The sequence below is a fragment of the Chinchilla lanigera genome, unplaced genomic scaffold (genome assembly GCF_000276665.1).
Source record: "Chinchilla lanigera isolate Chin_1 unplaced genomic scaffold, ChiLan1.0 scaffold00013, whole genome shotgun sequence".
Classification (NCBI taxonomy): Eukaryota; Metazoa; Chordata; class Mammalia; order Rodentia; family Chinchillidae; genus Chinchilla; species Chinchilla lanigera.
In genome coordinates, this window is record NW_004955414.1 from 13,402,695 (window position 1) to 13,428,446 (window position 25,752).

At 39.5% G+C, this 25,752-nt stretch overlaps 1 protein-coding gene across 2 annotated transcripts in view; it reads left to right on the forward strand.

Annotated features, from left to right (window-relative positions):
* The first annotated feature begins 8,056 nt into the window (after positions 1-8,056).
* The window catches only part of Nars2 (asparaginyl-tRNA synthetase 2, mitochondrial (putative)), a 117,264-nt gene continuing 99,568 nt past the window's right edge, over positions 8,057-25,752 (forward strand). For both annotated transcript variants that reach the window (XM_005379814.2, XM_005379815.2), the window contains exons 1-5: positions 8,057-8,505; positions 11,465-11,574; positions 17,309-17,429; positions 19,519-19,659; positions 25,409-25,489. In XM_005379814.2, coding sequence (XP_005379871.1) covers positions 8,365-8,505; positions 11,465-11,574; positions 17,309-17,429; positions 19,519-19,659; positions 25,409-25,489 — 594 coding nt within the window. In that variant the 5' untranslated portion in view covers positions 8,057-8,364. The remainder of the gene's footprint in view (positions 8,506-11,464; positions 11,575-17,308; positions 17,430-19,518; positions 19,660-25,408; positions 25,490-25,752) is intronic.

Below are 25,752 nucleotides of genomic sequence, written 5' to 3' on the forward strand. Positions count from 1 at the left end.
GTATTATAATATATAGTGTTATCCCAATCTGCTAGATTCCAATACACTGAGTTCAAATAAATGACTGAATTCTAGGAAACAGTGAAGGGTAAGAGTAGGAAATATTTGAGAGAAAGAGAGATACAGCTCCTGCCTGAGAGATAGGAAAGGTCCCAAAGTCCTTGGTTGTCAAGGACTCCACTTCTCAGGAGAAGTGCTATAGAGCCCAATCACACATGTACAACGTGGGTTAAAGCTATGATCAGCCAATGAGATTAGAAGTATAGCCACTTAGGTAATATTGATCCAATGGGAAAGCAAGTCACATAACAAATACAAGCAAAGACCAAAGAGCTTTTCAGGAAGGGATGGGTCTGAGGGTCTTGGTCACCCACCGCAGTGACTGGTGTCTATCTAGACTTCATTAGGCCAGATGTTAGTGCTATCTTGGGGAATCATAGAGGTCTGACCATTCCATCTGTATAGTGAGGCCCAGCCTCCAATAGATGCACCTTTGGCCACAGTTGTAATGAGTTTTTATCTTTGGACTGATTCTCTTGAGGGCCCAGCCCTATCTGACTGTCTATAATATTTCTGCCTAACTTAGCTGTTTATAGTAAAGCTACTCTTTATTCCATTATAAACTAAAACTGCATCAGCAATAGAGTGCTACTCCCTGAAGAAATGTCTGATGCTTGCGGAGTTTACTGTTTTAGATGCATCTCTTTTTCATGTGTAACGTTTTTTGAATCTTTAAGGAAAAAAAAATTGCCCATTCTTTTCAGCCTCTCCCTGAGACAGGTAGAGAGTGTCAAGGGAACAAAAAAGCAGGTACCTTAACTCAGAACCTGTTACCCATTAAAAGTATGGTATATATCAGTGGTGGCAAATGTATGACATGCATACTACAGCAGGCTGTTTATATCACTGAAATCTCTTAAAGGTTCACCATCACTGGCATATATCTTTCCCTACTCTGTCACTCTCCCAGTCTTATCAACCTCGAAAACCAAGTGCAGCTGGGCATGGTGGGACATACTTATAATCCCAGCACTTGGGAAGCTGAGGCAGGAGGATCACTGTGAGTTCCAGGCCAGCCTGGGCTATGAAGTGAGTTCAAGGCCAGCCTGAACTGCATAGCAAAACCCTGTTTCAAAAAAATGAAAAATAAATTTAAAAACCCAAGTACATTATTAAAGCCAAGGTACATTTTCCATAGCATCTCCAAGAAGAAACTCGATGAGAAGATAAATAAAATTGTTGGGGATCATCACAGAGAGACCAAGGACAAACAAAGTCTGAAGCCTTTAGGCTGATACTCATTAAAAGCATGCTATGTGTTTTCTTCTGTGGAAGCCAGAGACAGAAAAGCTCCTTTGCTAAGAAACAATGACTGTTCACTTAAGCCTACAGATGCCCAAAAAGTAACTAAAAGCAGAATAAAGCATAGCATCTTTGCCTTCACTTTGTATCTGTCTCCTTTGTTACATTAAATCTTTAGATTAGATCCCTGCTTACCTCTGCATGAAGGCATGATGATCATTTAAGGAGTACATGTCTAAAACTGGTAATACAAGGTTTCTTATCCTACATTTTCCTAACCTAGCTCATACCCCACCAAGACTGGGAATACCAAAATAAGACATTTCTAGGGGCATTCGACTATCAGCTTTTGCCCCCTCTAATGGGCATCTAGACATCGCTCGTCATTGCCCTAAACCTGTAGTCACCTTGGATTCCATCAGAGCCTCCACAGAGCCAAGGCTGTGCTTCCCCTCACCCCAGCAGGAGCGCACACCTCATAGGAACAGGATTTCCCCTCAAGTCGTAAGGACTTCTTCACACCTGCAAAACCAGAACTGAAATACTGATCAACCAGACCCTACTCACCCCACCAACCCTATAAAAACTGGCCATTGAGCTGGGTATAATATTGCATGCCTGTGATATCAGCGTTCTGGGAGGCTGAGGAAGAAAGACTACAAATTTTAGTACAGCCTCAGCAAATTAGCAATATAGGGAGACCCTGTCTCAAAAAAAGGGGCAGGGGGTGGGGGGCAGGCTGAGGATGTAGCTCAAGGTGAAGGCCCTGGATCAATCACTAATACCACCAAAAATAAAACAAACAAAACTGGCCTCTTTATTTGTTAATGGGCCTGTCTTGTCTCCATCAGCTCTGCACACCCTTCAGCTCCTCAAACTGAAGTTCCTGCCCCCATTTTCTTTTAATTTTCAAATAGAAGTTTTTCACTATAAATTCATGCTATTACATGAGTTTAAATTTCCATTATTGCTAAAGCAAACACCCATGCTAGCTAGTGACAATACTTTCAGTGAAAATGCTACAAAATGTAGGAGCAATATTAATAAGACTTCCCCAAACATGATAGAGTGCTTGTTAAGAAGCTGTTTACGCACTAAGGATGCATTCTCAGGAACTAATCTCAGCATTTGAAGTTCTGTGCAATCAAAAGATCATACAAATACAAGAGAATCAGCTCAAACTTTGTTATCTTCTGTATGAGTTTTAAAAATTATCTTTATTTCCTACTCTGAAGTTTCAGAGGTTAATCATAAAAATATTTATGAACAGCCAGAATCAGTCTTGGACAATGTTCAATGAAGTTCTAAGCTTTAAGATTGTTCCTTGAAGATAGCCACATAGACAGTTATTAACCATGCAACAAAAAACATAGACATTTTAATAAGAGAAAATTCAGTTTTAGAGAATAATAGAAAAAATGATAAAAGATTTTGGCTGTACATTGCCAGAAGATCTATAAAGGGTAATGTTTCAATTTTTTTTTTTTTTTTTTTTTGGTGCTGGGAATTGAACTCAGGACCTTGTGCTTGCCAGGCAGGCACTGTGCCACTGAGCTATATCTTTGGCCTCAATTTCTTAATAATTTTCTTCAAGAACTATTTATAAAGCTTAAGACAAGATAATATTAGGATTTGCTATCACTCAGTTATTTTCTTACAATCTGTTATTACTATCACAGCAATCCATAGAGTGTATGACAATACCTGCGAAGCATATAATTGAAAAGAGGGCATATCTAAAATATGTACCTAAGAACTTGTATAGAGTAATTAGGAAGTTAATAAAAAAAAATAGGTCACTTAGTAGAAAAATGTGCAAAAAAGACTTAGTCAATTCACCAAAGAAGAAAGCCCAATGAAAATAAACCCTGGAAAAGTGCTCAACAAAAATAATCAGAGTCAAGCATGGTAGAGCATGCCTGTAATACCAGCACTTGGGAGGCTGAGGCAGGAGAATCACTGTGAGTTGAGGCCAGCCTGGGCTACAAGGTGAGCTCAAGGCCAGCCTGTACTGCATAGTGAAATCTTGTCTCAAAAAATATAATAATAATAATAATAATAATAATGATAATAACAGAAATTCAAATTTAAACAGCAATGAAAAATATAACTACTACCTCTTTTGCCTGCTGCTTGCATCAAAATGATGCAAAATAGTGTCTAATGTTTCCTTCCCAGCCACTGGATGCCTGAAATTCCATGAAGTGGTTGATGAACATAAACTTTGTACTTTCTATAAGATGCATATGACCACAGATGTCACTACTGATCCTCTGAGTGCACAACAGAAGGATTATATGTTCCAAATCAGTGGTGGGGATGACAAAAAAAAAGTTTCCTCATGCAATAGGAAAGCCATGTGTATCTGTTACTAAGGTGTATTCCTGTCAGAAAAAGTTTCCTCATGCAATAGGAAAGCCATGTGTATCTGTTACTAAGGTGTATTCCCCACAGCCATGTGAATCTGTTACTAAGGTGTATTCCTGTCAGCGACCAAGGAGAGCAGGAGAGTAGCACAAATCTATTTGGGTTTGCATTGTGAAAAGAATGCCAAATTGAGCGTTCTCAACTTGGTTATTATAAAAAGGAGAGGATATCTCTGTATTGACTGACACTACTGTCCTTCATCACTCAGGGCCCAAAAGAGCTGGTGGAATCCGCAGCTTTTCAGTTTCTCTGAAGGAGGTGACATGTCTACAAACATGTCTGCAGAAAGCTCTTAAACAAGGACAGTAAGAAATCCAGAACCAAAGCACCCAAGACTCCGTGTCCTGTTACTCCAGTGTCCTACCACACAAACACTGGCATATTTGCTCTAAAGAAACAAGATACTAAGAAAAATAAGGAAGAATATGCTAAACCTTTGGTCGAGAGAATGAAAGAAGCCAAGGAAAAATGCCAGGAACACATTACCAAGAGACATTCTGGCTGTTGTAGTTTATATCCAGAGGTTCCTCCTTAAGTGTCATGCCCTCATAGGCAGGACTTTGGGAGGTGATTTTATCATGCGGGAGCTATACTCATCAGTGGACCAGTCTGCCACTGACTTTGTAGCTAAATGTGACGCTGGATGTGGGGCCTGCTCTCAGATAGATCCTGAAAGGATCTATCTCACTCGCCACTCTCTCTGCTCCCCACAGGGCCATGCTTTGAGCAGCTCTCCTCTGTCATGCCTGTCTGCCATGCTGCCCTGCCTTGGAGCTAGCTGATTATTAACTGAAATCTCTGCTCCTTCATGTTGCAGAGGTCAGACATTTTTGTCTTGGTTACTTTTCTCTTGTTGCTGAGATAAAATACCCAACACCCAAAATGAAGGAAGGAAAGGTTTATTTAGCTTACAGTTTGTGGAGGTTTCAGTCCATACTGGGCTGGCTCGGATGCAGAAGATAGCATCCAAAGCAACAAGAGCAAAGCGGGGAATGGCAATGTGTGCAAGCCTCTTTCCCTCCCTTATATTGTAAGCAGGCTACCCCCACCCAGGGGGCAGCACTCACATAGTTAATCTTCTAAGCTTCTCACATTGACACAATGAACAACATCCTAGAGCAGGAAGGGCATGTCCTTTTCATCCCAGGATGTAGAACTGCTGAGTCATTTAGCCAAACCTCTATACTCCCCAAGTTGACACAATGTATCAACCATAACAATTATATTTCAGCAATGAGGAAAATGACTAAGACGTCTGTCCTTTCCGAGAGATATTTTACATCTGAGTTCAGTCAAAAAATATTAAGACTATCTAAGGATAACAAAAAAAATAAGATCAGACATCAAAAAAATACTATCAGATATGACTATACACACACCAATATAGCTACATTTGAATAGTCTAATCAGATAAGAAGAGCAACAGAAGTTCTCACACATGGTGACACTTTGGGAAAAATTTGGCCTTTTTAAGTAAAACTGAAGTTTGCAACTGGTATGGTGGTGCATGTTTATACATAGTGGGAGGCTGAGGCAGGAGAATTAGCATGAATTCAAGGCCAGCCTGGAATGCATATTGAGACCCTGTCTCAAAACAAAAGGTGCTGAAGTTTGTATATTCTATATTTCACTCCTAGATATTATTTCCAATTTCATTCACATGTACTGTAGGGGACCAAAAATTATAAATTGAGTTTAGAGGACACCCAAGTCCATCCTTGTCCTTCTGTTTGAGCCAGATGGGAACACAGAAATTCCCTGCTCTCTTCTGGTCACAGATGAAAGCCCTAGGGCTAGTGACTCTGTGGATTTACAGGGCAAGATAAGACCTGCTGAAGACAATAAGGCATCTAAAGAAACCACAGTTTCCTTATTGCTGCCTCTCTCATCCTTGCAAGAATCTTTGTGCTTCTTACTAGTCCACCACAGTTGCCATTACTGTTCCCAGAAACACTCACATCCCTTCATCCATTGTCCTTGATGCAGATGTGATCAATAAATACCAAGGTCTTGGCTGCCTATGGCCCTTTGTTCCCCATGAACAGCTGGTCATCCCAGATCCCTGCTGCACTGCTGTTTGGTCTCTTGCTCTTTCCTCTCACCAAGCACCTTAACACCTGGCAGGAGACTGGCACCCACTGCAGGGGTCCCCAGTAATATACAATGATTTATGTACAAAAACATTCATGGGAATGTTACTCCTAAGAGTTCTAAAGTGGGAACATCCCAAACACTCAACAACAGATCAGCGTTGGGTTATTGCTGTGGTTTGGATGTGGATTATGCCTCCAGGGTTCCTGTGATGGAGCCTTGGTCCCCAGTGTACAGCTATTAAGAGGAGGTAGAACTCCTAAGGATGGGGCCTATTAGGTCATTGGCGTCATCACTCAGGGAAGAGATTAACACTGGTTTTATAGTGAGTTATCAAGAGAGTGAGTTGTTATAAAAGAGAAAGCCCAGACCCTGGATCCCCCTCTGGCTTCCTGCTTAACATATGATCTCTTCCTTTCACATTCCCACCATGAGGCCATCCACCATGTCACGACACAACCAAGGCAGTCCTTCTAGTACACCCACTGAGCTATGAATTCATTAATTGTTAGTCCATTGGTAAAGTTAGAGCTCTCATGATCCCATCCCTTACCCAAAGCCTATCAGCTGGCAATCAAGGCTTTAGCACATGGCCTTTGGGGGACATTTTTAGATCCAAATCATAAAAGAAGGCAAGACAGAAACATGGTTGAGGAGAACATAAGCTAATTGGTTGCTACTTTTAATCTTTTTAACAGTGTAGGCATGATCAAAGAAAATATTTGTAATGAGATACACATCACTGTGGGGAACACATCTTGTTCTCCAGACTTTGCAGCCAGCTTACCAAAGGCATACTTTTTTTTCTCTCTCCTTAGAGTGCTGGGGATTGAACCCAAGGCCTTTACACTGAGCTACATTCCCAGACCATTTTTGTTTGTTTGTTTGTTTTCTATTTTTATTTTAAGACAAGGTCTTGCTCAGTCGACCAGGCTGACCTTCAACTTGTGATCTGTCTGCCTCAGCCTCCCTGAGGGCTGAGATCACATGTATGCTCCACTATATCAGTTCAATCTATGCCTATGTAATTCTGAAGGCTGCACATTTCCATTTTTTTTCTTTCTTGCTCAAAGTTCAACAAGTATCCAACTATTTTCATGGGAGATATTGTTTCATCTCCTTTTGAGCCATTTGTCCTCCTGGCAACTTTTTGTGGTGGGAAATTCTTTTACATCCTCATCTGACAACATTCTAATCCTTCAAAAAAAAATAAAAACCCAATTTAACCAGTACCGGACAAAAACCAAAAAAAAAAAAACAACAACCAATTTAATTATCTCCTTGTCTAGACTGCCACTCCATTTGGTGCGTACAATCTATGTGTGCTCTCATTGCTTTATATTGCGATGATTTCTTTTCTTGCCAGTCTCCATACCAGACCATGACCTCCTGAATGGAAGTTTGCACCTCAAGATACTATACCATGGTCGTTTAAGGCAAGTTTAGCAGGTCCTTACCCTTTCTGTGCCCTCTCTTATCTATGAAGTGGACATAACAGCGGCAACTTTAAGTAACTAGCTCTCACACCTATCTTTTATTTAACTAGATAGAAACATATTCATGAGTTTCACTTAGAGGGGAAAAAAGTTTTGTATATATTTAAAATGTAGCCAAATATGAGTCATTATTTTTAGGTCAAACAAATGCAGATGGCTGTTGGAAAACAGAAAGATTTTGGCAGGCAATTGTTGGCATTTCTCCAGTCTCTCTCCAGCAGCTTCACATGACTTCTCTCCCATATTCGGGTCTCTTCAGTTCCCCAGCTGTCAGAGTACCGTCTCCAGAAAGTCCTCTCTGGTATCCTGGCTTAGGCTCTGCCCGGCACCTGATCACTTTTATTCAAAGGTCTTCTTAGATGCCTGATACCACAAAACTGACTTGAGCAGGGAGTCCGTCCTATTTTCTTCTGTGTTCAGAACTCAGCAACAACTGACATCCCCAGGCTACTCCTCTCAAGAACTAAAAGCCTCCTCCTGGACACTTTCCCTCTGCATCAGTCGGTCCTTGCGTTTTAGTGGTCCTCAGTGTCCTCAGGAAGCCTTAGAAACCAAGACTCAGAAGTAATTCCAAGTGTGCTCCCTAGCTCCTTCTGGCGAAAACCCCTACAATCCACGTGGAGCCTTAGCGCAGCCTCAGCTCCTGCTCCCGCCCCTTCGCCCCGCCTCCTTCGCAGGAGACACAAGTGCGCATGCTCTATCTCAGGCTCCTCCTTGCGTGATGATGTAAGCGGCGTTGACGTGGTAACGTGGAGCCCGTGGGCGAGCCTTTTGCAGCCCGGCTTTCACGTGTAGTTTTAGAATTATCGCGTTGTAGTGGGTCGTGCTGTCCGCCTAGGCGCGTGGTTTGTTCTTGGCGTTTACAGAGTGTGCTGTCACCCTTCTGCCACGCTGGGGAGAGGGAAAGAAGCGGTTCTACAGGGGACAGACTTGGGAGCCCTAGTGCGCCTTTTAGAGCGGGCTGCGGCGGAGCATAGAGGAACCTTGCAGGCAGGGTTTGAACAGGCTTGGACCAGGGCTGGGCCTGCGGAGGCCCGGGGTGGGGGCGATGCTCCGGGCCCGGTGCCTTTTCCGAGCCCTGCGCTCCTGCTCTTCCGCGCCTTGTCCAAGGCACGGGCTTTCGTCCAAACTGAGCGTGCGGGACGCTCTCGGGTCCCAGAACACGAGTGGGGAGCGCGTTAAGGTCCAGGTGGGTGAATGGAAAGAGCATGGGTTTTTGTTTGTTTGGTTTTTGTTTGTTTTCAGGGACATATATGGCACATGCACGTCGAGTTTTACCTTGTGCTTTCAGATCAGACAGAACGAACAGCAGAGAAAAGTTAGAAAATGTAGGCGTGGCTGCAGTTCACACTTTTGCCTTCCCTCGGGTACTGTTTCGTTTTTTGCAGAACTGTTCTGATCACTATAAAATGCAGCAACTTGGTTTTCATGATTCCACGCCAGCATCCGTAACCCTTTAATGGTGCAGAAAAATGTTAGTGAAGAAACCCCTTTTCTTTACCTTGATCTGATCTATCACAATGAATATCAACAGTTATACAGTGGACCTTGCGGTAGCTCCTTAAGAGCAGAAACTGTCGTACCTAACTTGATACTCACTTGGCTGACAGTAAAATACTCCTGCTAAGCAGTGCCTTTTATTCAGCTTTTAGCTACCCGTCCCTAAAATGGGGCTCACCTGAAAGTTATGTTCCATAAATTAGGAGAAAGTGAAATGGAGCAGTTTGAAAGAGTTGCTTAGGATTAAATCTCTCCCACTGAGTAGCTTGTTAATTAAGGGCATGTTATTTAAGTGCTCCAAACCTAAGTTGTGTTTTATGAAAATAGAGCTAATGATGGTCTCTACTTCATAGGGTCCTGAAAACTAAATGAGGTGATGAGTGTATTTAGAATAGTAGCCCACAGTAAATAAATGTTAGCGGCCATTATTTCTCTTGCTGGTAGTGTTTCCCCCACCAACATACAGGAGAGTTTTCCCTCCAGGAGCAAGTTAAGGAAGATGTTTGACTCTTAATAAGTTGCCAAAACCCTGATGAAGTTGTTTGGGTGTCCTCATATATCCCTGCTGTTTAGCTATATGAACAATCTGCTCTTTGCATTTATTTGGGTTTCATATTCTTTCCATGATCTAAATCAAAATCTTTTCTGTTAATTTGGCATTTCATAGATGATACCTTTTGTGTGCTAGTTAAAACCTCATTCAAAGATTAAAAGAACGGAACCTGCTCTCTAGAATATAGGCTTTCAGTTCTGTGCTTTGTGGTCTGACATGGTACCTACCAGTCACTTGTGGATCTGAACGCTTGAGATGTGATTAGACTCTGTTGAGATGTCCTGTAAATGTAAAGTATATAATAATTTTGAAGCACAAAAAAGAATGCAAAATATAGTATCTCAGTATATTTTTATATTGATTATATATTGGTAGTATTTTGGGCATAATGGCTTAAATAAAATATTTCGACTATTTTTGCTTTCAAGGTGACCACTAAAAATTTCAGAATTACTTAAACGGTTTGCACTATATTTCTGTTGGACAGCCCTTGTCTATAACAATGTTATTATTATTTGTGGTATAAATAAAGGGCTATGAGAAGATAGGAAAGGAATCCCATAACTAGAAAGTCAGCAATGAGAAATGAGAGGACTTTTCAGCTGAACCCTACAGGATGTATTCCCCGGGTAGAATAAGTGAAGATAGACTGGAAATAACCTCAGAGTGTGTACCCCAGGCCGATGAACTGAACATGGGGCAGGAAGGAATAACTACATGTACCAAATGTACTGCTTGGTGACTATGACCTGATTGTTTTCTTAACCTCTAAATGTATTATTTCAAAAATAATAATTACCACTTCATTTTGGTTTTGTCAGGATTCAGTAACATACTTATAGAGAACTTAGAAACACATTTAAGAAGTGTTAACTTTTATTAGGTAAAAATAAGTGGTGCTTCATAAATTACTAGTAAATGAGCATGACCAAAAAAGCAGGTGCCTGTGGGGAATTGTGAGATGAAGTGCCTTGTACATGAGGCTGTGTGAATTTACGTTTCATCTTACGTAGCCCTGGCAAAAGATCAAGGGCTTTCTAGCCAAATATACTTGGGTTCAAGTTTGGAGTTTACCAGTAGTAAGTCTGAACAAGTTATTTATCTTCTGTGAGCCTCAATTTTCTAATTTGTAAGTGCGTATGATAATCCTTAGAGCCACTGTAAGGAGGAAATGAGACAGCATGTGATGGTAGTAAAATATTTCTTGTGCATGTTCAGTAGATGGTAAATATCTTTCACTAAAAATATTTGTGGATTTTCACATATGTACCTGGCAATGTACTTTAAAGCAAGTGTATTTCTTTCCCTTAAAGCATTATGGACAGGTAAATAAGTGGTAGAAGGGCAGTAAAAGTAGGATCTGAAGATTATGGCCAGAAACAGAAAATAATAACCAATAGTTTTTCTATGTGGAATCATTTTTTGCTTTTCCCAGTGTGTTTAATGGTGAATGTCTATCTATATGCATTAACTTTACATTTATGGGATACTTTACAGTTGTTTGGTGTCTGCTGTTAGAACATTATTCTCTTTTAATCAATATGTTATATTTGAGTATATCTGAGAGAACTGTTTTTAGTGTTACTGAACTGCCCAAAGACATGTCATTTGTACTGGCATGTAACTGTCATTTAAATTTAAGACCATCTTTGAAAGTTTGCTAGTTAATGTGTGCATATGGTGACTTTTTTGAGAGCTATTGGGGGTTAGAGGGAATTTGATAGAAAAATGGCAACAAGATATAAACCTGGTTATTTGTAATGATGGGAGGGGATACCTTGGAAAAGTGAGTATTGGAGGGAATTGGTTGTATGAACTAGGCTCATTAGCTTGATTTGGCATCTATTTAGAACGATGAGATTCATTAAGAGAACAAAAGGTAGGATCCCACAGTGTGTGTCTCACTGTGATAAGAACCATGTAAAGTTATGTGTACATGTAGATAAATTAAAAGTTCATTTTGTGCAGTTGATATATTGAAGCAAGATTGTGAGTACATTTTTTCTTCTTTCATTTAGTCTTTTTTATATGTGTAATGAAAATGTAAAATGTGTACATGTTTAAGCTCGTGTTTAGGAGTGTTTCTCTCCTTTAGGGATGGATTCGTTCTATCCGGTCCCAGAAGGAAGTCTTGTTCCTACATATAAATGATGGGTCGTCTTTGGAAAGCCTTCAAGTTGTTGCAGATTCAATCTTTGATAGCAGGTGAGGGATTTTTTTTGTTTTTTCTTTTTTCTTTTTGGGTTTTTTTTTTTTTTTTTTTTAGTTCTTTGATTCCCTTCCCTGAAGTTCTACACTTACCTAATCCAATGCTCACCTTGCCCCTGTGATAGTTAAGCTTGATTGTGTCAACTTTGTTGGCTTGGAGTTACCCAAGGAATTGGTGGAACATACTTCTGGCTGTGTCAGGGTGGGTCATAGAGCATGGCCTTAGGTACTGTGGTGGATTAACTAATGGTCAACTTGGAATACCAGCTGAATTTAGCATGTTTCTGGGTATGGAAGACTCAGCTGAGGATTGTTGCCAACAGCATAAGAGCAGGACTGGAGGGGAAGATGGTATGCTGTTGCTGGAGAAACTTGTCACACTGGTTTTCCTGATACGAACTCAGTTGTTCTCATCATTGGAGAAGCTTGGGTCCTCCCTGTTGCTGAGTAACTGCTATTCTCTTCAGGGGAGTTATGGTCCCTACCTTGAGTGTCACTTCCTAGCTCCACTGCAGATCCCTCAGCTTAGTGGCACAGATCCCTCACCCCACTGGCACAGACCTTCCAGCTTCCACCACTACTACTAACCTTTGGGCCTTACCCTTGCAGATCCTTGATACACACTTGGATAAGACGTTGTGGGCTCTAGGCCTCCAGCTGTACTCATGGAGGACACTGACATGGGCTGTAGGTCTTCAGCTGAACCCATGCAGGACATTGCCATGGGATCCAGGCCCTTAGCTGGGTTCTTTGGTCTCTAGCATGTGGACAGATTTCTTACACTCCTGCATTTGACTTTTTGGGTGAATATTATAAAATAATCCTATAAATTATAAACCCTGTGTAACCCTATTCCCTTGCAAACCCTGACTACAACAGGCCTTTATCTTTTTCCTTGCTCCTCCTCCTTTGCTATTCCTCAGCTCTCTTTGCTGGCTGTAATGAACAAGCATCTTTGCTCTGCCAAGACATTCCTGCCTTAATGTTCCATAGCTGACTGACTGTGAACTGATATTCTGAAATCATGAGACAAATTAAGCTCTCCTTCTTTAAGGTGTATATGTCAGGTATTGTGTCTTAGCAATGAGAAAGTTGACCAGAACAGAAAATTGGTATCAGAGAAGAGGGATTATTGCTGTGTCTGTTCCAGATCATGATGTTTAGGTGACTCTGGAACTGGTTTGTAGGAAGAGTTTGGAAATGTTTAGAGGTGCCAGTGGAGAAGCCTTGGAATATTATAAGAAGAGCCTCATAGGTGATTCTGCTTGGAGCTCAGAAGATCAGAATGCTGATAGGAATGTGGATAGTAAAGGTCAGGCTCAGGAGGTTTTAGTTGGGAACAAGAATTCTTTTGGCAACTGGACTAGAGGCTCTATGTGTGTTATACTCTAGAAGAAAAATTTTTCTCTGTTTTGCCATGTCCTGAGACTACAGGAAGCTGAGTTTAAAGATGGTGGACTAATTGATCTGGCAGAGGAAATTCAAAGGCAGCCCAAAATTAAGGCTGTGGCATGAGTACTGCTTGCTGCTTTTTTAGCCAGATTTAAAAAGGGAATTGGGGGCCAAAAGCAGAGCGGAAAAATTGGGAAACTTAGCTTTTGGCCCCAAAGGAACCATATGTACAGTTGTGGCTAAAGGGGGTTTGTTTGCTGAAGATATTAGCCATTAAAAACAAATCCAAGTGCTGGGCATAGTGGCACATGCCTGTAATCCCAGCACTCGAGAGGCTGAGGCAGGAGGATCGATGTGATTTCGAGGCCAGCCTGGGCTACAAAGTGAGCTCAGGGTCAGCCTGAACTGCATAGCGAGACCCTGTCTCAAAAGACAAAAAAATAAAAACAAATCAAGTGCTGTGTACAGGTATAAGAAAGAAACTACTGTGTAGAGGGATAAGAAGATCCCCTTGAGGGGATCTCTGAAATCAGCAAGACCCTACCCATTGCAGGCTCAAGTGTACAGAAATACCAGTCTTTCATTTGAGAAGTGAATCCCTGGAACACCTGCTCAAGAAAGACCACATAGGGAATTGGTTCCCCACGATTCATTTCACTGTATTTACCCATCCAGATACTCAGAAGCTGCTGCATCCATGGCCCAAGGGGGCCTCAATACTGTTAATTGACAGCAGACCTTGGTGTCATCCATATGATGCTAGTTTTACTAACATGCAAAATGCAAGAGTTGTAGGGTAAGGGTGACTTCCACCCTGATTTCAAAAGGAAAACAAGGAAGGATCCTTGTTTTGAAAGATCAACCAGAGGGTATATCAGTCAGTTTCCACCCTGGAAAACAAGGCAAGGATCCCCTGAGAGGGCAGTGCATGAAACTGTGAGAGTGAAGCCAGAGGTGCACTGGAGACTCTAGTGAGTCAGAGATGCTAGGAATGGTGGAATGTCTGCAAGGAAGGAAAACTGCAAGCGTAAGTGGATCCAACCAAAAAGAGAGACTTTGTGAGTTCCATCCAGCAAGGCCATAGGGATGGGTCATCCCAGCCCTTTGATACTCACATTTTACCACTGTGTGTCCTGTATGCTATGTATGGAGCTACAGAACTTAATGTATGCCCTGCTAGGTGTTGGTCTTTTGTTGGTCCCATTCTTTTCTGCCTAATTATTCCTCTTTGGAATGGGAGTATTACTTCATGCTATTGTACCTTGGGATTAGATAATTTGTTTTTTATTTGTACAGAAGTTCACAGTTGAGTTTTCCTTGACTCGCAGACGAAACTTGAACTTTTGGAAAATGCTGGAACTGTTGAGACTGGAGAAAGGGTTGTTGTGTTTTGGGTTGTACACAAGATTGTTGTATCATGTTAGGCAGAATTATGGCTTTGTGTTTATTTGGGGATTAAATATGGTTTAGGGCTAGGCATGGTGGCACAGGCCTATAATCTTAGCACTTGAGGAGCTGAGCCAGAAGGATCACTGTGAGTTTGAGGCCATCCTGGGCTACACAGTGAGTTCAAGGCCAGCCTGAACTCCATTGACCCTGTCTCGTAAAACCAGTCAGCCAGTCTGTAATGGTTTAGGGAAATGTGTTTGGGTGTCAAGTTAACAAGGAATGGGATGTGATGATTAAATTTGATCGTGTCCACTTGATTGGTTTGGAAGTTGCCCAGGGTGTTGGTGGAGCACACTTCTGGCTGTATTTGGATGGGTCATGGAAGGTGTGACTTTGGGTACTATATCGTATCCCTTGCCCCTTTCTTGCTTTTCCCCTCCTCTGCTTTCCAGCTTGTATGAATTAAGCATCTTTGCTTTGAAGTGCTTTTTTGCCATGTGTTTCTGCCTTGGAGCCAGCCAGCCATGGATGGAATTTCCTAAACCTGTGAACTGAATAAACCTACCTCCTTTAAGTTATAGGTTATTAAGTATTATGTCTCTACAATGAGAAAACTGACTGATATACCCTCTGGTTGATCTTTCAAAACAAATCTATGCAAAATAACTTCGAAGGTAAGTCCAAATACTTGGAATCATGATCTTTCAGTGTCAAGCTTTTCATTCTTTTGCATACACCAGTGTCTTTTATCTGTGCTTTGCTTCAGTCTGCCTTAACTGCTTGCAGCTACATTAAGCTGTTCTCTTGTTTTCTAGGTATTGCATGTAATGCTGCCTCTGCCAGAATAGCCTCCTAGCCTCTTCTTTGCCTATTGTTCTCACCCCCTGGCTCTCTCAGTTGCTTCTTAATACTCCCATCCTGTGCCCACCTCTGTCATAGAATGTGTCACAGTGCACAGCAATCAGCTGTGTTATTGTTTCACTCCTTTTAATTAAGAACTTTGCATTCCTTGAGGTCAAAATTTAGTGTCTTTCACCTATTTGTGTTTTTGGCGTCTGGCACAGTGCTGACAAAGTAACCAATTATTGTTTGTTGAATAAATGGAAAAAACTTTTATGGTTTCATCCATCATGTTAAATGAGCACCATACTTAAGTTAGGGTATGAGGTCTTAGGAGCAGAACATTCTAATTTGTTAGAGTAAAAGTGCTTTGCTATTCCAAGGATTGGTAGGATTAATGTTGTCCACATTGATCAGGCTCAAGGATCTAAGATTTGGTCAACTGGGCAGAACAACAAAAATTATCTGATGTAAGCATAGTCTTTTAAAAGTGTGTATTTTTTCTGATAATATCTATCAGTGTAGCAATCACATGAATGTGTAATGGTACCTGAATTTTAGAGCTGTAATGGCAAATCTTTTAGAGCTTTCAGTGATAAACACCCCACTGCAGCATGTGTGCCTAGGTTCGCCACCACTGTCTTAGAGGTTTGGGAGAATGACTGCCTACCTCTGATTATTCTCAAGAACACCCAGGGGTAAATTCATGTATGTCAGGTAGTGTGTATTTTAAGTTAGAGTGTTTCAAAATATCCTTTCAGGTTTGGTGAACGTGTACGAGGTTTTTTTCTCCCTATGATGCAATAGTAGATGATGTTAATTTTTATATATTATGTAAAAATAGATTTTAAAAGGAAATAATATATATTAAATGGAACAAGGAAACTAGGTATAGAATCTCCTGATACATTTACTTGACTACCGTTTGTTTTTTTTTTTTTTTTTTGGTTTTTTTTGGTACCGGGAACTGAACTCACGACCTTGCGCTTGCCAGGCAGGCGCTTTTGCCGCTGAGCTAAATCCCCAGCCCCTTGACTACCGTTTGTATTACTGTATTGTGATATTTTACTATAACTTATTAGAGAAGGTACTTACCATATTATAATTATAATATACTAGAACATATTTGTGAACATTTAGTGAACTCCTTGGTAGATGATTGTTTTTGTTTTTGTTGTTGAGACAAGGTGTCCCTATATAGTTTGGGCTGACCTTGAACTCATTATGTAACTCAAACTGGCCTTCAGCTCACAGTAATCCTCCTCCTGCCTTAGTCCCCTGAGTGCTGGGATTATGGGTGTGTGCCACCATGCCCAAATTTTTATAGATGATTCTTTTTTTATTTGTCTTTTTTAAGACAAGTTCACGGTGTAGTTCAGGCTGGCCTTGAATTCACAGTGTAGCCCAGGCTGGACTCAAACTCACAGGGATCCTCCTATCTCAGCCTCCCCAACTCTGTGATTACAGACATGTGCCACCACATCTGGCTATAGATAATTCTTTAAGCAAATGAATTACATCACTTTCTGTAGTAGTCATACAGTTAATTTTGTGGGTAAACTTGATCTAGAACAAAGACCTATTAACCAGATAGTAGTCTGTATATGTTCAGACCATCAGCCAACTATCTTTAAAAAACAATAACAAAACTTAAAAGACATTTTAAAAATAATAGGGGAATTCCCATGTACTTGTCACTCAGCTTTCCCAGTTATCACTGGATGTTTCCAAAGCTAGAGAACTGGCCTTGGTGCAGTATCATCAACAAAACTACAGACATGATTTGTATTTCACTAGTCTTTACATATAATCTGCAATCTTGTAAAAAGTGTTTTGGACTATTTACTTTTTGAGCAGGATAATTATATACCCTCTTAACTACAAATAGCTATATATAAATTCTTTACTCTTTTTGTTTCCATTTTAAAACTTAAGGAATTAATTTTTATAATTTTGGCATACAGTACAGCACCTGTAAAATCTGAAGGCTAACTTAATTGAAGGTAAATACTGTCATTAAGTAATTTAATGTTCTGATATTAAGATCTGTGTTTAGATGAAGGTTATACATAATGATGTCTTATTTATCTTGGGTTTTTTGTTACTGTAGAGAACTGGCTTTTGGAAGTTCTGTGGAAGTCCAAGGGCAGCTGGTAAAAAGTCCATCCAAAAGGCAAAATGTGGAACTGAAGGCAGAAAAAATTGAAGTTATTGGGAATTGTGATGCCAAGGTATGTTTATTGATCCTTTTGTGGAGGCTGTTCAGGCTTAATTTGCAACGTTAGTAATCTGTTGTAAGTATGATTATTGGGAAGATGGCATTTAGAACATATTTCAGTTGATAATTGAAATAGTCCATACAGCCTATAAGATTATAATAAAATTATTAGGTAAATGACCTAATCTTATGAGTGAAAGCTAAGTATTAATCTGTGTACCCTGTGATACATGTTATGTTTGAATCTCCCTGGGGTTACAAGAATGCCCAGTCAGCGAAATGACAGAGCCATCCCAGAACAGGCCATTTCACTTTCACATTCTTAAAAAAAAGCTAAAGATGACCTGCATAATCTAGAACTGATCATCCCAGAGAGGCAGTAGTCACCTTTGGCTGTTTGATAGTATATCACTTAAAAAAAATTAGCAATCTAGGTCCTGATGGCATTAGCAGGTCAGATGCAGCTGTTTGTGGCTACCATTATCAATCCAGCCCCTTAAATTTATAGTGATGGAGAAAATGAGGCCCAGCCAGGAGAAATTGTGTGCCTGACGTACTGAGATGATTAGTGGCACATCTGAAATTTATATTTCTGCGTTTTGACAACTCTGTCTTTTGCTATAATTGTCTTCAAATACTTGATGAGTGAAAAATGAGAAAATACAGGAAAGTGAATCATTTTAATTCAATTTAAGTTCTTTTAGCATAGGAAAAATTAAGTATAAGGAATAAAGAAAATGGAGCAATGTTCTTTAAAATTGTCATTCCAAATAATTTTCTAAAAAATTCAAATTGACATGTAAAAATCAGGAATCAGGTTGTAAGGTTTTTGGAAAATAGACTGAAGTAATTTGGAAATCAAGAGCATAATAGAGAAGGTAACCATTTTTGTTTTTGCTTTTTCAGAGGGATCTATAATTATTAAAAATTTACTGTTTCTCACTATTCTTAAAGTATTCTTCCTTAGTTTCTGTTGGTGTTGATTCTTGTACTTTCCCTTCCTCTTCAGGAAGGGAAGTGTTCAGTCATGAGGGAATTGTGAGTTGTGAAGTGTTCAGTATGCATATTCCCATGTACTTGTCATATATACCTTCTGGGTATATACCCAGAAGGAATTTTGTAGTGTTCAGTCATGAGGGAATTCTGACCCCTAGCAGCCCCAGATCTCTATTAATGTGGCAACATTTTCCCTTTAGTTAAGTATAGTGCTCATTTCTTTTTTTTTTTTTTTTTTTTTGGTTTTTTTCTCCGGTACCGGGAACCGAACTCACGACCTTGCGCTTGCCAGGCAGGCGCTTTTGCTGCTGAGCTAAATCCCCAGCCCCCAGTGCTCATTTCTGTATGACATAAAAATTGGTTTGTGCCTAAGACCTTAAGAAAAAATATAAGATTTAAAGAAGCAAGCTGGCAACTTAGCTCTGTTTAGCTTTCCTATTTATTTTTTAATTGAACCTTTGTTTTGTCTAAAAGAGTATATTACCTGTATGCATAATCTTGTAACATGAGGGTGGACAGAGTGGAAATATTTCAAGTGGGAACCATTTTCTTTGAAATTCTTGTTAAGTCTTCAGCACTCTGCTAAATGGAAGTGGTTGACATTCCTCATGCTTTTAGGCACCAATAACTTGTTGATAAATAGTAATAAGCACCAATTTTTTGATTGAGGGATTTCAGGACACTTGGGTGATTTTAAAATTGAACACCAGCTGTGTGTATACGATGTTAGAGAACATATTCTTTAATACCTACAGTACAGTATTATAAACTCTTGTATGCCAAATAATGGATTTTGTATGAGTATATGCTGATGTCTGTTTATAAGAAGTGATTGACTGCTGATGTATAGAAACTTGATAAATAACACAAGTGTCAGTAATATTAGGTAATTTAGCTAATAAGCAGAGCCGACCTCAAATCTACATCTCAACCCATTTACGGTTTTAAAGTAATTGTTACTGTGGTAATGTGGACTATAACCTGTTATATTGAGAAGTAAGATGGAAAGCACCTTAGTGTTGTTCTAAAGCACTACAACATGTTTTTAAAATGCTCTGGAAATTGGTTTTATAATACAAGTTTTGTTTGTTTTCCTTTATTGGCAGGCATTCCCTATCAAATACAAAGAGAGGCATCCTCTGGAGTTCCTGAGACAGTACCCTCACCTTAGGTGTAGGACAAATGTTCTGGGATCTATACTGAGGGTTCGCAGTGAAGCCACAGCTGCTATTCATTCCTTCTTTAAGGTAGGGTGCTCTCTTTCTTTTTTGTGAAGAAGTTCAGTAATTGTGACATGGTAGTCTTTTCCTGAAAGTTCTGTTGTTAATTCCAAGTATCTTTTTTTGTTTGCTACAGGATAGGATGTCACAAGTGTGCATGTATATGCTGTGTGTGTGTGTGTGTGTGTGTGTGTACTGTGGCTTTACTGAGGAATGGTTGACATAAAATACTGTACTTAAAGTGTACAAGGTGATGAATTTTGGCATATGTATATACCCATGAAACTGTAAGATACCTAACACTCATGACTTCAAAAGTTTGTTTTGTCTATAATGTCTTTATTTCACCTTCATTTTTGAATGATGCTTTTAAGACACTAAAGTGTATTATTATTTGTGTTATTTCCAGCAAGAAATCTGATGTCATTTTTCTTCCTCTGTATATACTATGTCTCTTCTCTTTGGCTGATTTTAGGACTTTCTCTTTCATTGGGTTTCTACCAATTGGATTGTGATGTGCCTTAGTGCAGTTTTCTTTATTTTTCTCTTTTAGGATTTCTTGAATTTCAAGAATCTATGAGTGTATAATTTTCATGAAGAATTTTAAGTGATTTTTTCAAATATTTTTTCTGCTACCTCATTTGGGGATTGAAGTTATCCATATGCTATATTAAGCCACTAGGGGCTGGGGTTTTAGCTCAGCGGCACAGCGCCTGCCTGGCAAGCGCAAGGTCATGAGTTCGATTCCGGGTACCGGAAAAAACAAAACAAAACAAAAAAAAAACCTAAAAAATATATTAAGCCACTGATATCCCGTAGCCCACTAATGCACTTTTCTTTTTTTAAAAAAATTAATTTTTCTGTCTTTCTTTTAGATAGTTTGTATATAGTATTGCTGTGTCTTCAAATTTACTAATCTTCTGCAATGCTTAATACGTTATGAGTTTTTCCAGTCTAACTTGCAGGGACATCCAACTAGTGTATAAACGCTGAACACTGTTTTCTCTGATCTTTTTTTTTTTTTTTGGTTCTTTCTTGGTTTTGTCTTTTAATGGCATTGAGGATCAAACCCAGGTGCAGGATAGTCTGTCAGTGAGTTATACTTCCAGCCATTGTTTTCTTAATTTTAAGACAGGGTCTTACTAAATTGTTAAGAATGTCCTCTAATTTGCAATCTTCATGCCTTTGGAGTAACTGGGATTATAGGCATGTATCACCACTCCTGGCAACTTAATCTTTTTAGATAGTTCTTTTCCTAGTCTTGGATAGTTTCCTCCATACATGTGCTGATTAGTTCTCTACCTAATAATACTCCTCTGCAGAGCTCTAGAGCTCTCTATTCAGTTCTCTCCTCTCTAGTACTTTGTCCTATGCGCTCTAACTGCCTTGCTCTCTCTAGAGACTCAACTCTGTCTTCTCAATTCAGGAAGTCTACAGGGCTCCACCGTATTTCTTCGTTGTGTGATGGCCTGAAAAACGCAGTTGTAGTAAGCTGGGAGACAGGCAAGGCTTGCCATGTTGATTTCTCACCAGTCAAAAATCACTGCCTTTCATTGTCTTATACCCAGTGCCTTGAAAATCACTGTTTCATATGGTTTACCTTTTGTTTTTTATTATTTTTGTTTTGTGGTTGTATCAGAGAGGAGGGTAAATCCAATCCCTCTCTCTCCATTTTGGTTATAGGTACATATTGTATGGACAGTAAGCACTAATTTCAAAGTTACTGTTGTTATTCAAGAAGGTCGTTCTGATGACAAAAGGCATTTTGTCTTTATCTTTGCTGTTCAACCACTTTCCTCAACCTGGGAAGGCCACAGCAGAATGTGTTTGACGAGTTGTTGAGTTGAAGGCGTCCTTCCTATCATGTCAGGGCTTCCTCTCCTGTCATTGCAGGATGCCAAAGGCCGGAAGTGACCAGCAGATAAAGTTCACCGCTATTCCATGTGTTTTTCAGACTCAGCTCCTTTGTGGAAGTTGTGTAGCCTTCCCTTGGGGTACATCCAAATCCTTGCATTCCCAGTCCTGCTGTCGCTCACCAAGAGAGCTCATACTCTCTGAAAAAACTCCATCAGAGTTAATTTTGGTGAAATTGCCAAAGAACATTATGGCTTCAAGGCATGTACTTTTGATTAAACAAAGGAAGATAAATCGCATTATGTGATGTCATCCCAGTGTAGCTTGAAAGTATCTATTTACATATCCTGTCATAAACTTAACAATAAACTTCCACAGGTCTTTTCAGTAGTGCCTGAAGCACACAAACATAAAGTCCATTCAGATGTAAAAATATCTTTTCCCCTCAAGACTTCAACAGCCGATAATGTAGCCATCTTTATTCTGAAAGTTTTACAGATTTTTGGCCACTAGGTGGTGATATTGGCAATCCATTGATGAATAGACTTTACCTACTTTATGTGTTTATTACTTGAAGCTTTTACAGATATGCAGCAATTTAAAAATAAGAGAATAAGTTAGGAAAATCTTAAATAAGTAAAATAAACTTTAAAAACCTTTTTAAGTGCTTGAAAATAAGAATTTTAGCACCATTGGCAATAGAGTGTTGTAAAGGTAAGCTCTTTTCAAAGGACCTAAATTTACTTTTTAATTTAAAGTCCTGAAAAATATAATCTCAGTGCCTCATTCTATGTTTTCCAGTTGTATGTAGGGTTGAATTATTTTAAGAAATCACTATAGGACATACTAAATATGTTATTTACTATTTGGTACTATTTCTTGATTTGTTGCTAAGGGTTCCCTAAAAGATGTTAGGACTCAGAATGTAATCCCAACATCCTGGGAAGCTGATGCAAGGGACTCACACATTTGAGTCCATCCATTTGAGTCCATCCTGGACAACCTAGTGAGACCCTATCTCAAAAATTTTAAAAAATAAAAGAGTTGGGGTTATAGCTCAGAGTGAAGACCCTGAGTTCAATCCCCAGTATAAAAAAATTAAAATGTAAAATTTTTGTAAATTTGAAATTCTCCTGTAAAAATTCAAAATGTGAGATAAATAGAAACTTGAAGAGTACTTTAAGTTAGAACACTTTAAGGATCTAGAATTATTTTTTGGTTTGAATATCAAAAGAATTTTATGTGTAATTGGGTTTGTTCATAACCTAGATACATGCTGTATACTAAAGCTTGGCTGTCTAGAATCCTCAAGAATGAGTCGTCGAGGAGAGCTAAATTTCTCAAATAACTGAAGATTTTTCTTTTGAGGCACAATTTTTTCTGGCGTGTGGATTACATACTTGCTTGTCTTCTTCAAGGCAGTAGGAACACTGACCTCTCTCGTGCTGCTGCCTCAGGGTTGTCTTGCATGGCAGCCCTTTAAAGCCTGCTGTGGGGTACAGGAGTGGTCTTTACCCTTGTGTTCAACAGCGCTGCACTGCTGAGCTTTTGGTGTCTGTGACTGCCTTTTATAGATTGTAAGATTCTAGTCTTTTTATCTCCTCTTGTCCTTTTGCCAGTCACGTGCTTGTGTCTGACAATTCCTCTCACATTTCTTTTCTGTTGATGCACATTAAATAGCAATAGTTATTTCAGTTATATTGAAAGAAGAATATAGTTCATTAGTCTTCTGAGTGCTGTATATGGGCTTTAGTTTATAAATTTTATAATTTTTGGATATTTGGAGCTTCCTAAAATACCTGGTTCTAGAATGTGTACCAAAATATTTAGATATTTGACAGTGGCAGCTATAATCTGGAAAATTGGGTGAAGTGTTTACTTCTAATTTTGGTCCCTCCTCTGGCCATCATATCTCCCATTAGGAAGCCCTTTGCTGTGGGATGCTCTAAGTACCCAGGAACTGGTCACCCGTTTCAGGCATATACTCACAGTATTCCGCCCCTGCTTGCTACTTACTTTCTATTTTAGTTTTCTATTTCCCCTTCTGCTCTCTCTTTTTTGGACTCTCTGTTTGTATTCTTTTATTGTTCTTCCTTTGTACACTTTCCTTTATAACTTTTGGTAACATTATAAACTTTGATAAGCCTTGCTGGCAGTGTCAAAGTTTAAAAACCTGGTGACTCCTTTCAAAAGGTTTAGCGTTAGTTAAATATTAAAAGTAATTCCCACTTCTTGTGTGAATTTTTAAAACTCCTATATAGTAATGAGTTACCTCATACAGATTTTACAGTGTTGTTTCTGTCACATTTAACCAGGTCTAACGTGCAGCAATTCTATTTAAGCCGTTCAATTTTTCTCCTTTCTGCTTCCCCTTCCCACACTCATTTCCTTTGCATTTTTCACTTCCTTTCTTTGTTTACTGTGCTCCGGCTCAGAGTTGCCTGTGTTCTATGGAATAAATTATTCATGTCCATAATTCTTGGCTCCTAGGAGATAAAAATTTTATGCAGTAATGTTATTGATTGTATCTCTTTGGTTCCCTATGATGTGCTCTGCACAGCACCTCTAGGCCCATGGCTCTGAGGCTCAATTTATAGCTTGCATATTTAACCTGTCTATATCATAAACAAGTTGTTGACTAAATATATTATAGCCAGAATTCTTGAATTTAGAAAGGGTCATATTTGCAAGGTCCTTGATAATGCCTGGAGGTGTTTTGCATTCTATCTGTGATAGGCAGAATTTAGCAGAGATACAAATGTATGAATTTATTGTACTGGTTTCAAGGCTAAAATTTTGCATTAAACATACTATTCTGCCTTAGTATGTAAATTCACTTTCAGCAGCCTTTACTTTCACCCTGTTACATCTATGCCTAATGAAACCTTTTGCTTAGATCCATAGTCAACATGACAGAAGTGTAGCCTTGAAGTAGATGGGTTATTTCAATGCTAACAGCAGCTTTTGTGGTTCACTAATGGAAGTAGTCTTAGACTTTTGATAGGAAGGGCTGCAGCCAGGCGCCTAAGTGGTGGATGAACCTGATGTTGCTCAGAATATTCCTCTGGCAGAGAAAGTTCACTGCCTGTACCTCGTGCAGTGCGTTGTGCCATCCACTGAATGACAGAGATTCTCTAAAAGTCATTCCTGCCTCCTTTGCTGTTTTTCTTCAGTCCATATTTATTAGTCTTACTTTTCTCCTTTTTGGTGGTTTGTTACAACTGAGGTTTCATTCTAAGATAACCACACTTCACTGATCACTTTGCATTCCCTTAGCAATCTGAGGAACATCACTGTGCATTAGCCCTGAGTGAGTGTGTTTGTTAAATCATCACCAGTATCTTACAGAAGTGAGAAGGCATTAGAGAGAGCCTGAGGCCTAGGTCCCAGCCCAGGATTGACTACTGACAAATGGGTTTTTTGTTTGTTTGTTTGTTGTTTGTAGTACTAGGGGTTGAACCCAGGGCCTTCATGCTGAGCTACATCCCCAGCCCTTTATTTTTTTATATCGATAGAAGTTCTCGCTAAGCTGCTAAATTGCCCAGTTTGGGTTTGTGCTTGTGATCCACCTGCCTCAGCTTTCAGAATGCTGAGTTATACAGTCATATGCCAGCATGCCCAGCTCTAACTAGTTGTTTGACTTTCGGCAATTCACTAAATCTCTCTGGGACTCAATTTCCTTATCTTTGAAACGAAGAGATTGGGTAAGTTTATGTCCAAGTGTGTTCCAGTTTAAAATTCCCTGTGCTTCTGTGCATAGTAAAGCACTCAGCTGCTCTTCGGACAGTCTTACATTTTAAAACCTAGGAAGGATTTGATATGACGTCTCTTGTGCCATTTTAATAGTTTAACACAGTGTATGTTCTTATAATTGTTTTATGTGCAAATATACTGAAAAGAGTGGTTTTCCTTTTCCCTGCAGGACAGAGGCTTTGTGCACATTCATACCCCAGTAATTACATCCAATGACTGTGAGGGGGCTGGAGAGCTTTTTCAAGTTGAGGTAAGTTGTGTTTCTCATCCTGGAGACATAGTGCTGTTTGATCTTTTTCTCCTGAGATTTGCTTTAAATTTAATAAAAGTTGTTTGGACAAAAGACCTAGTTAATTAGAGAAATGCAAATCAGAATAACATTGTGACTCCATCTTACCCCAGAAAGAATGGCCATCATCAAGAAATAAAATAATAAGTGTTGGAGAAACTTCATGGAAAAAAGGAACCCTTCTACATTGTTGGGAATATAACCAAGTACAACCACTGTAGACA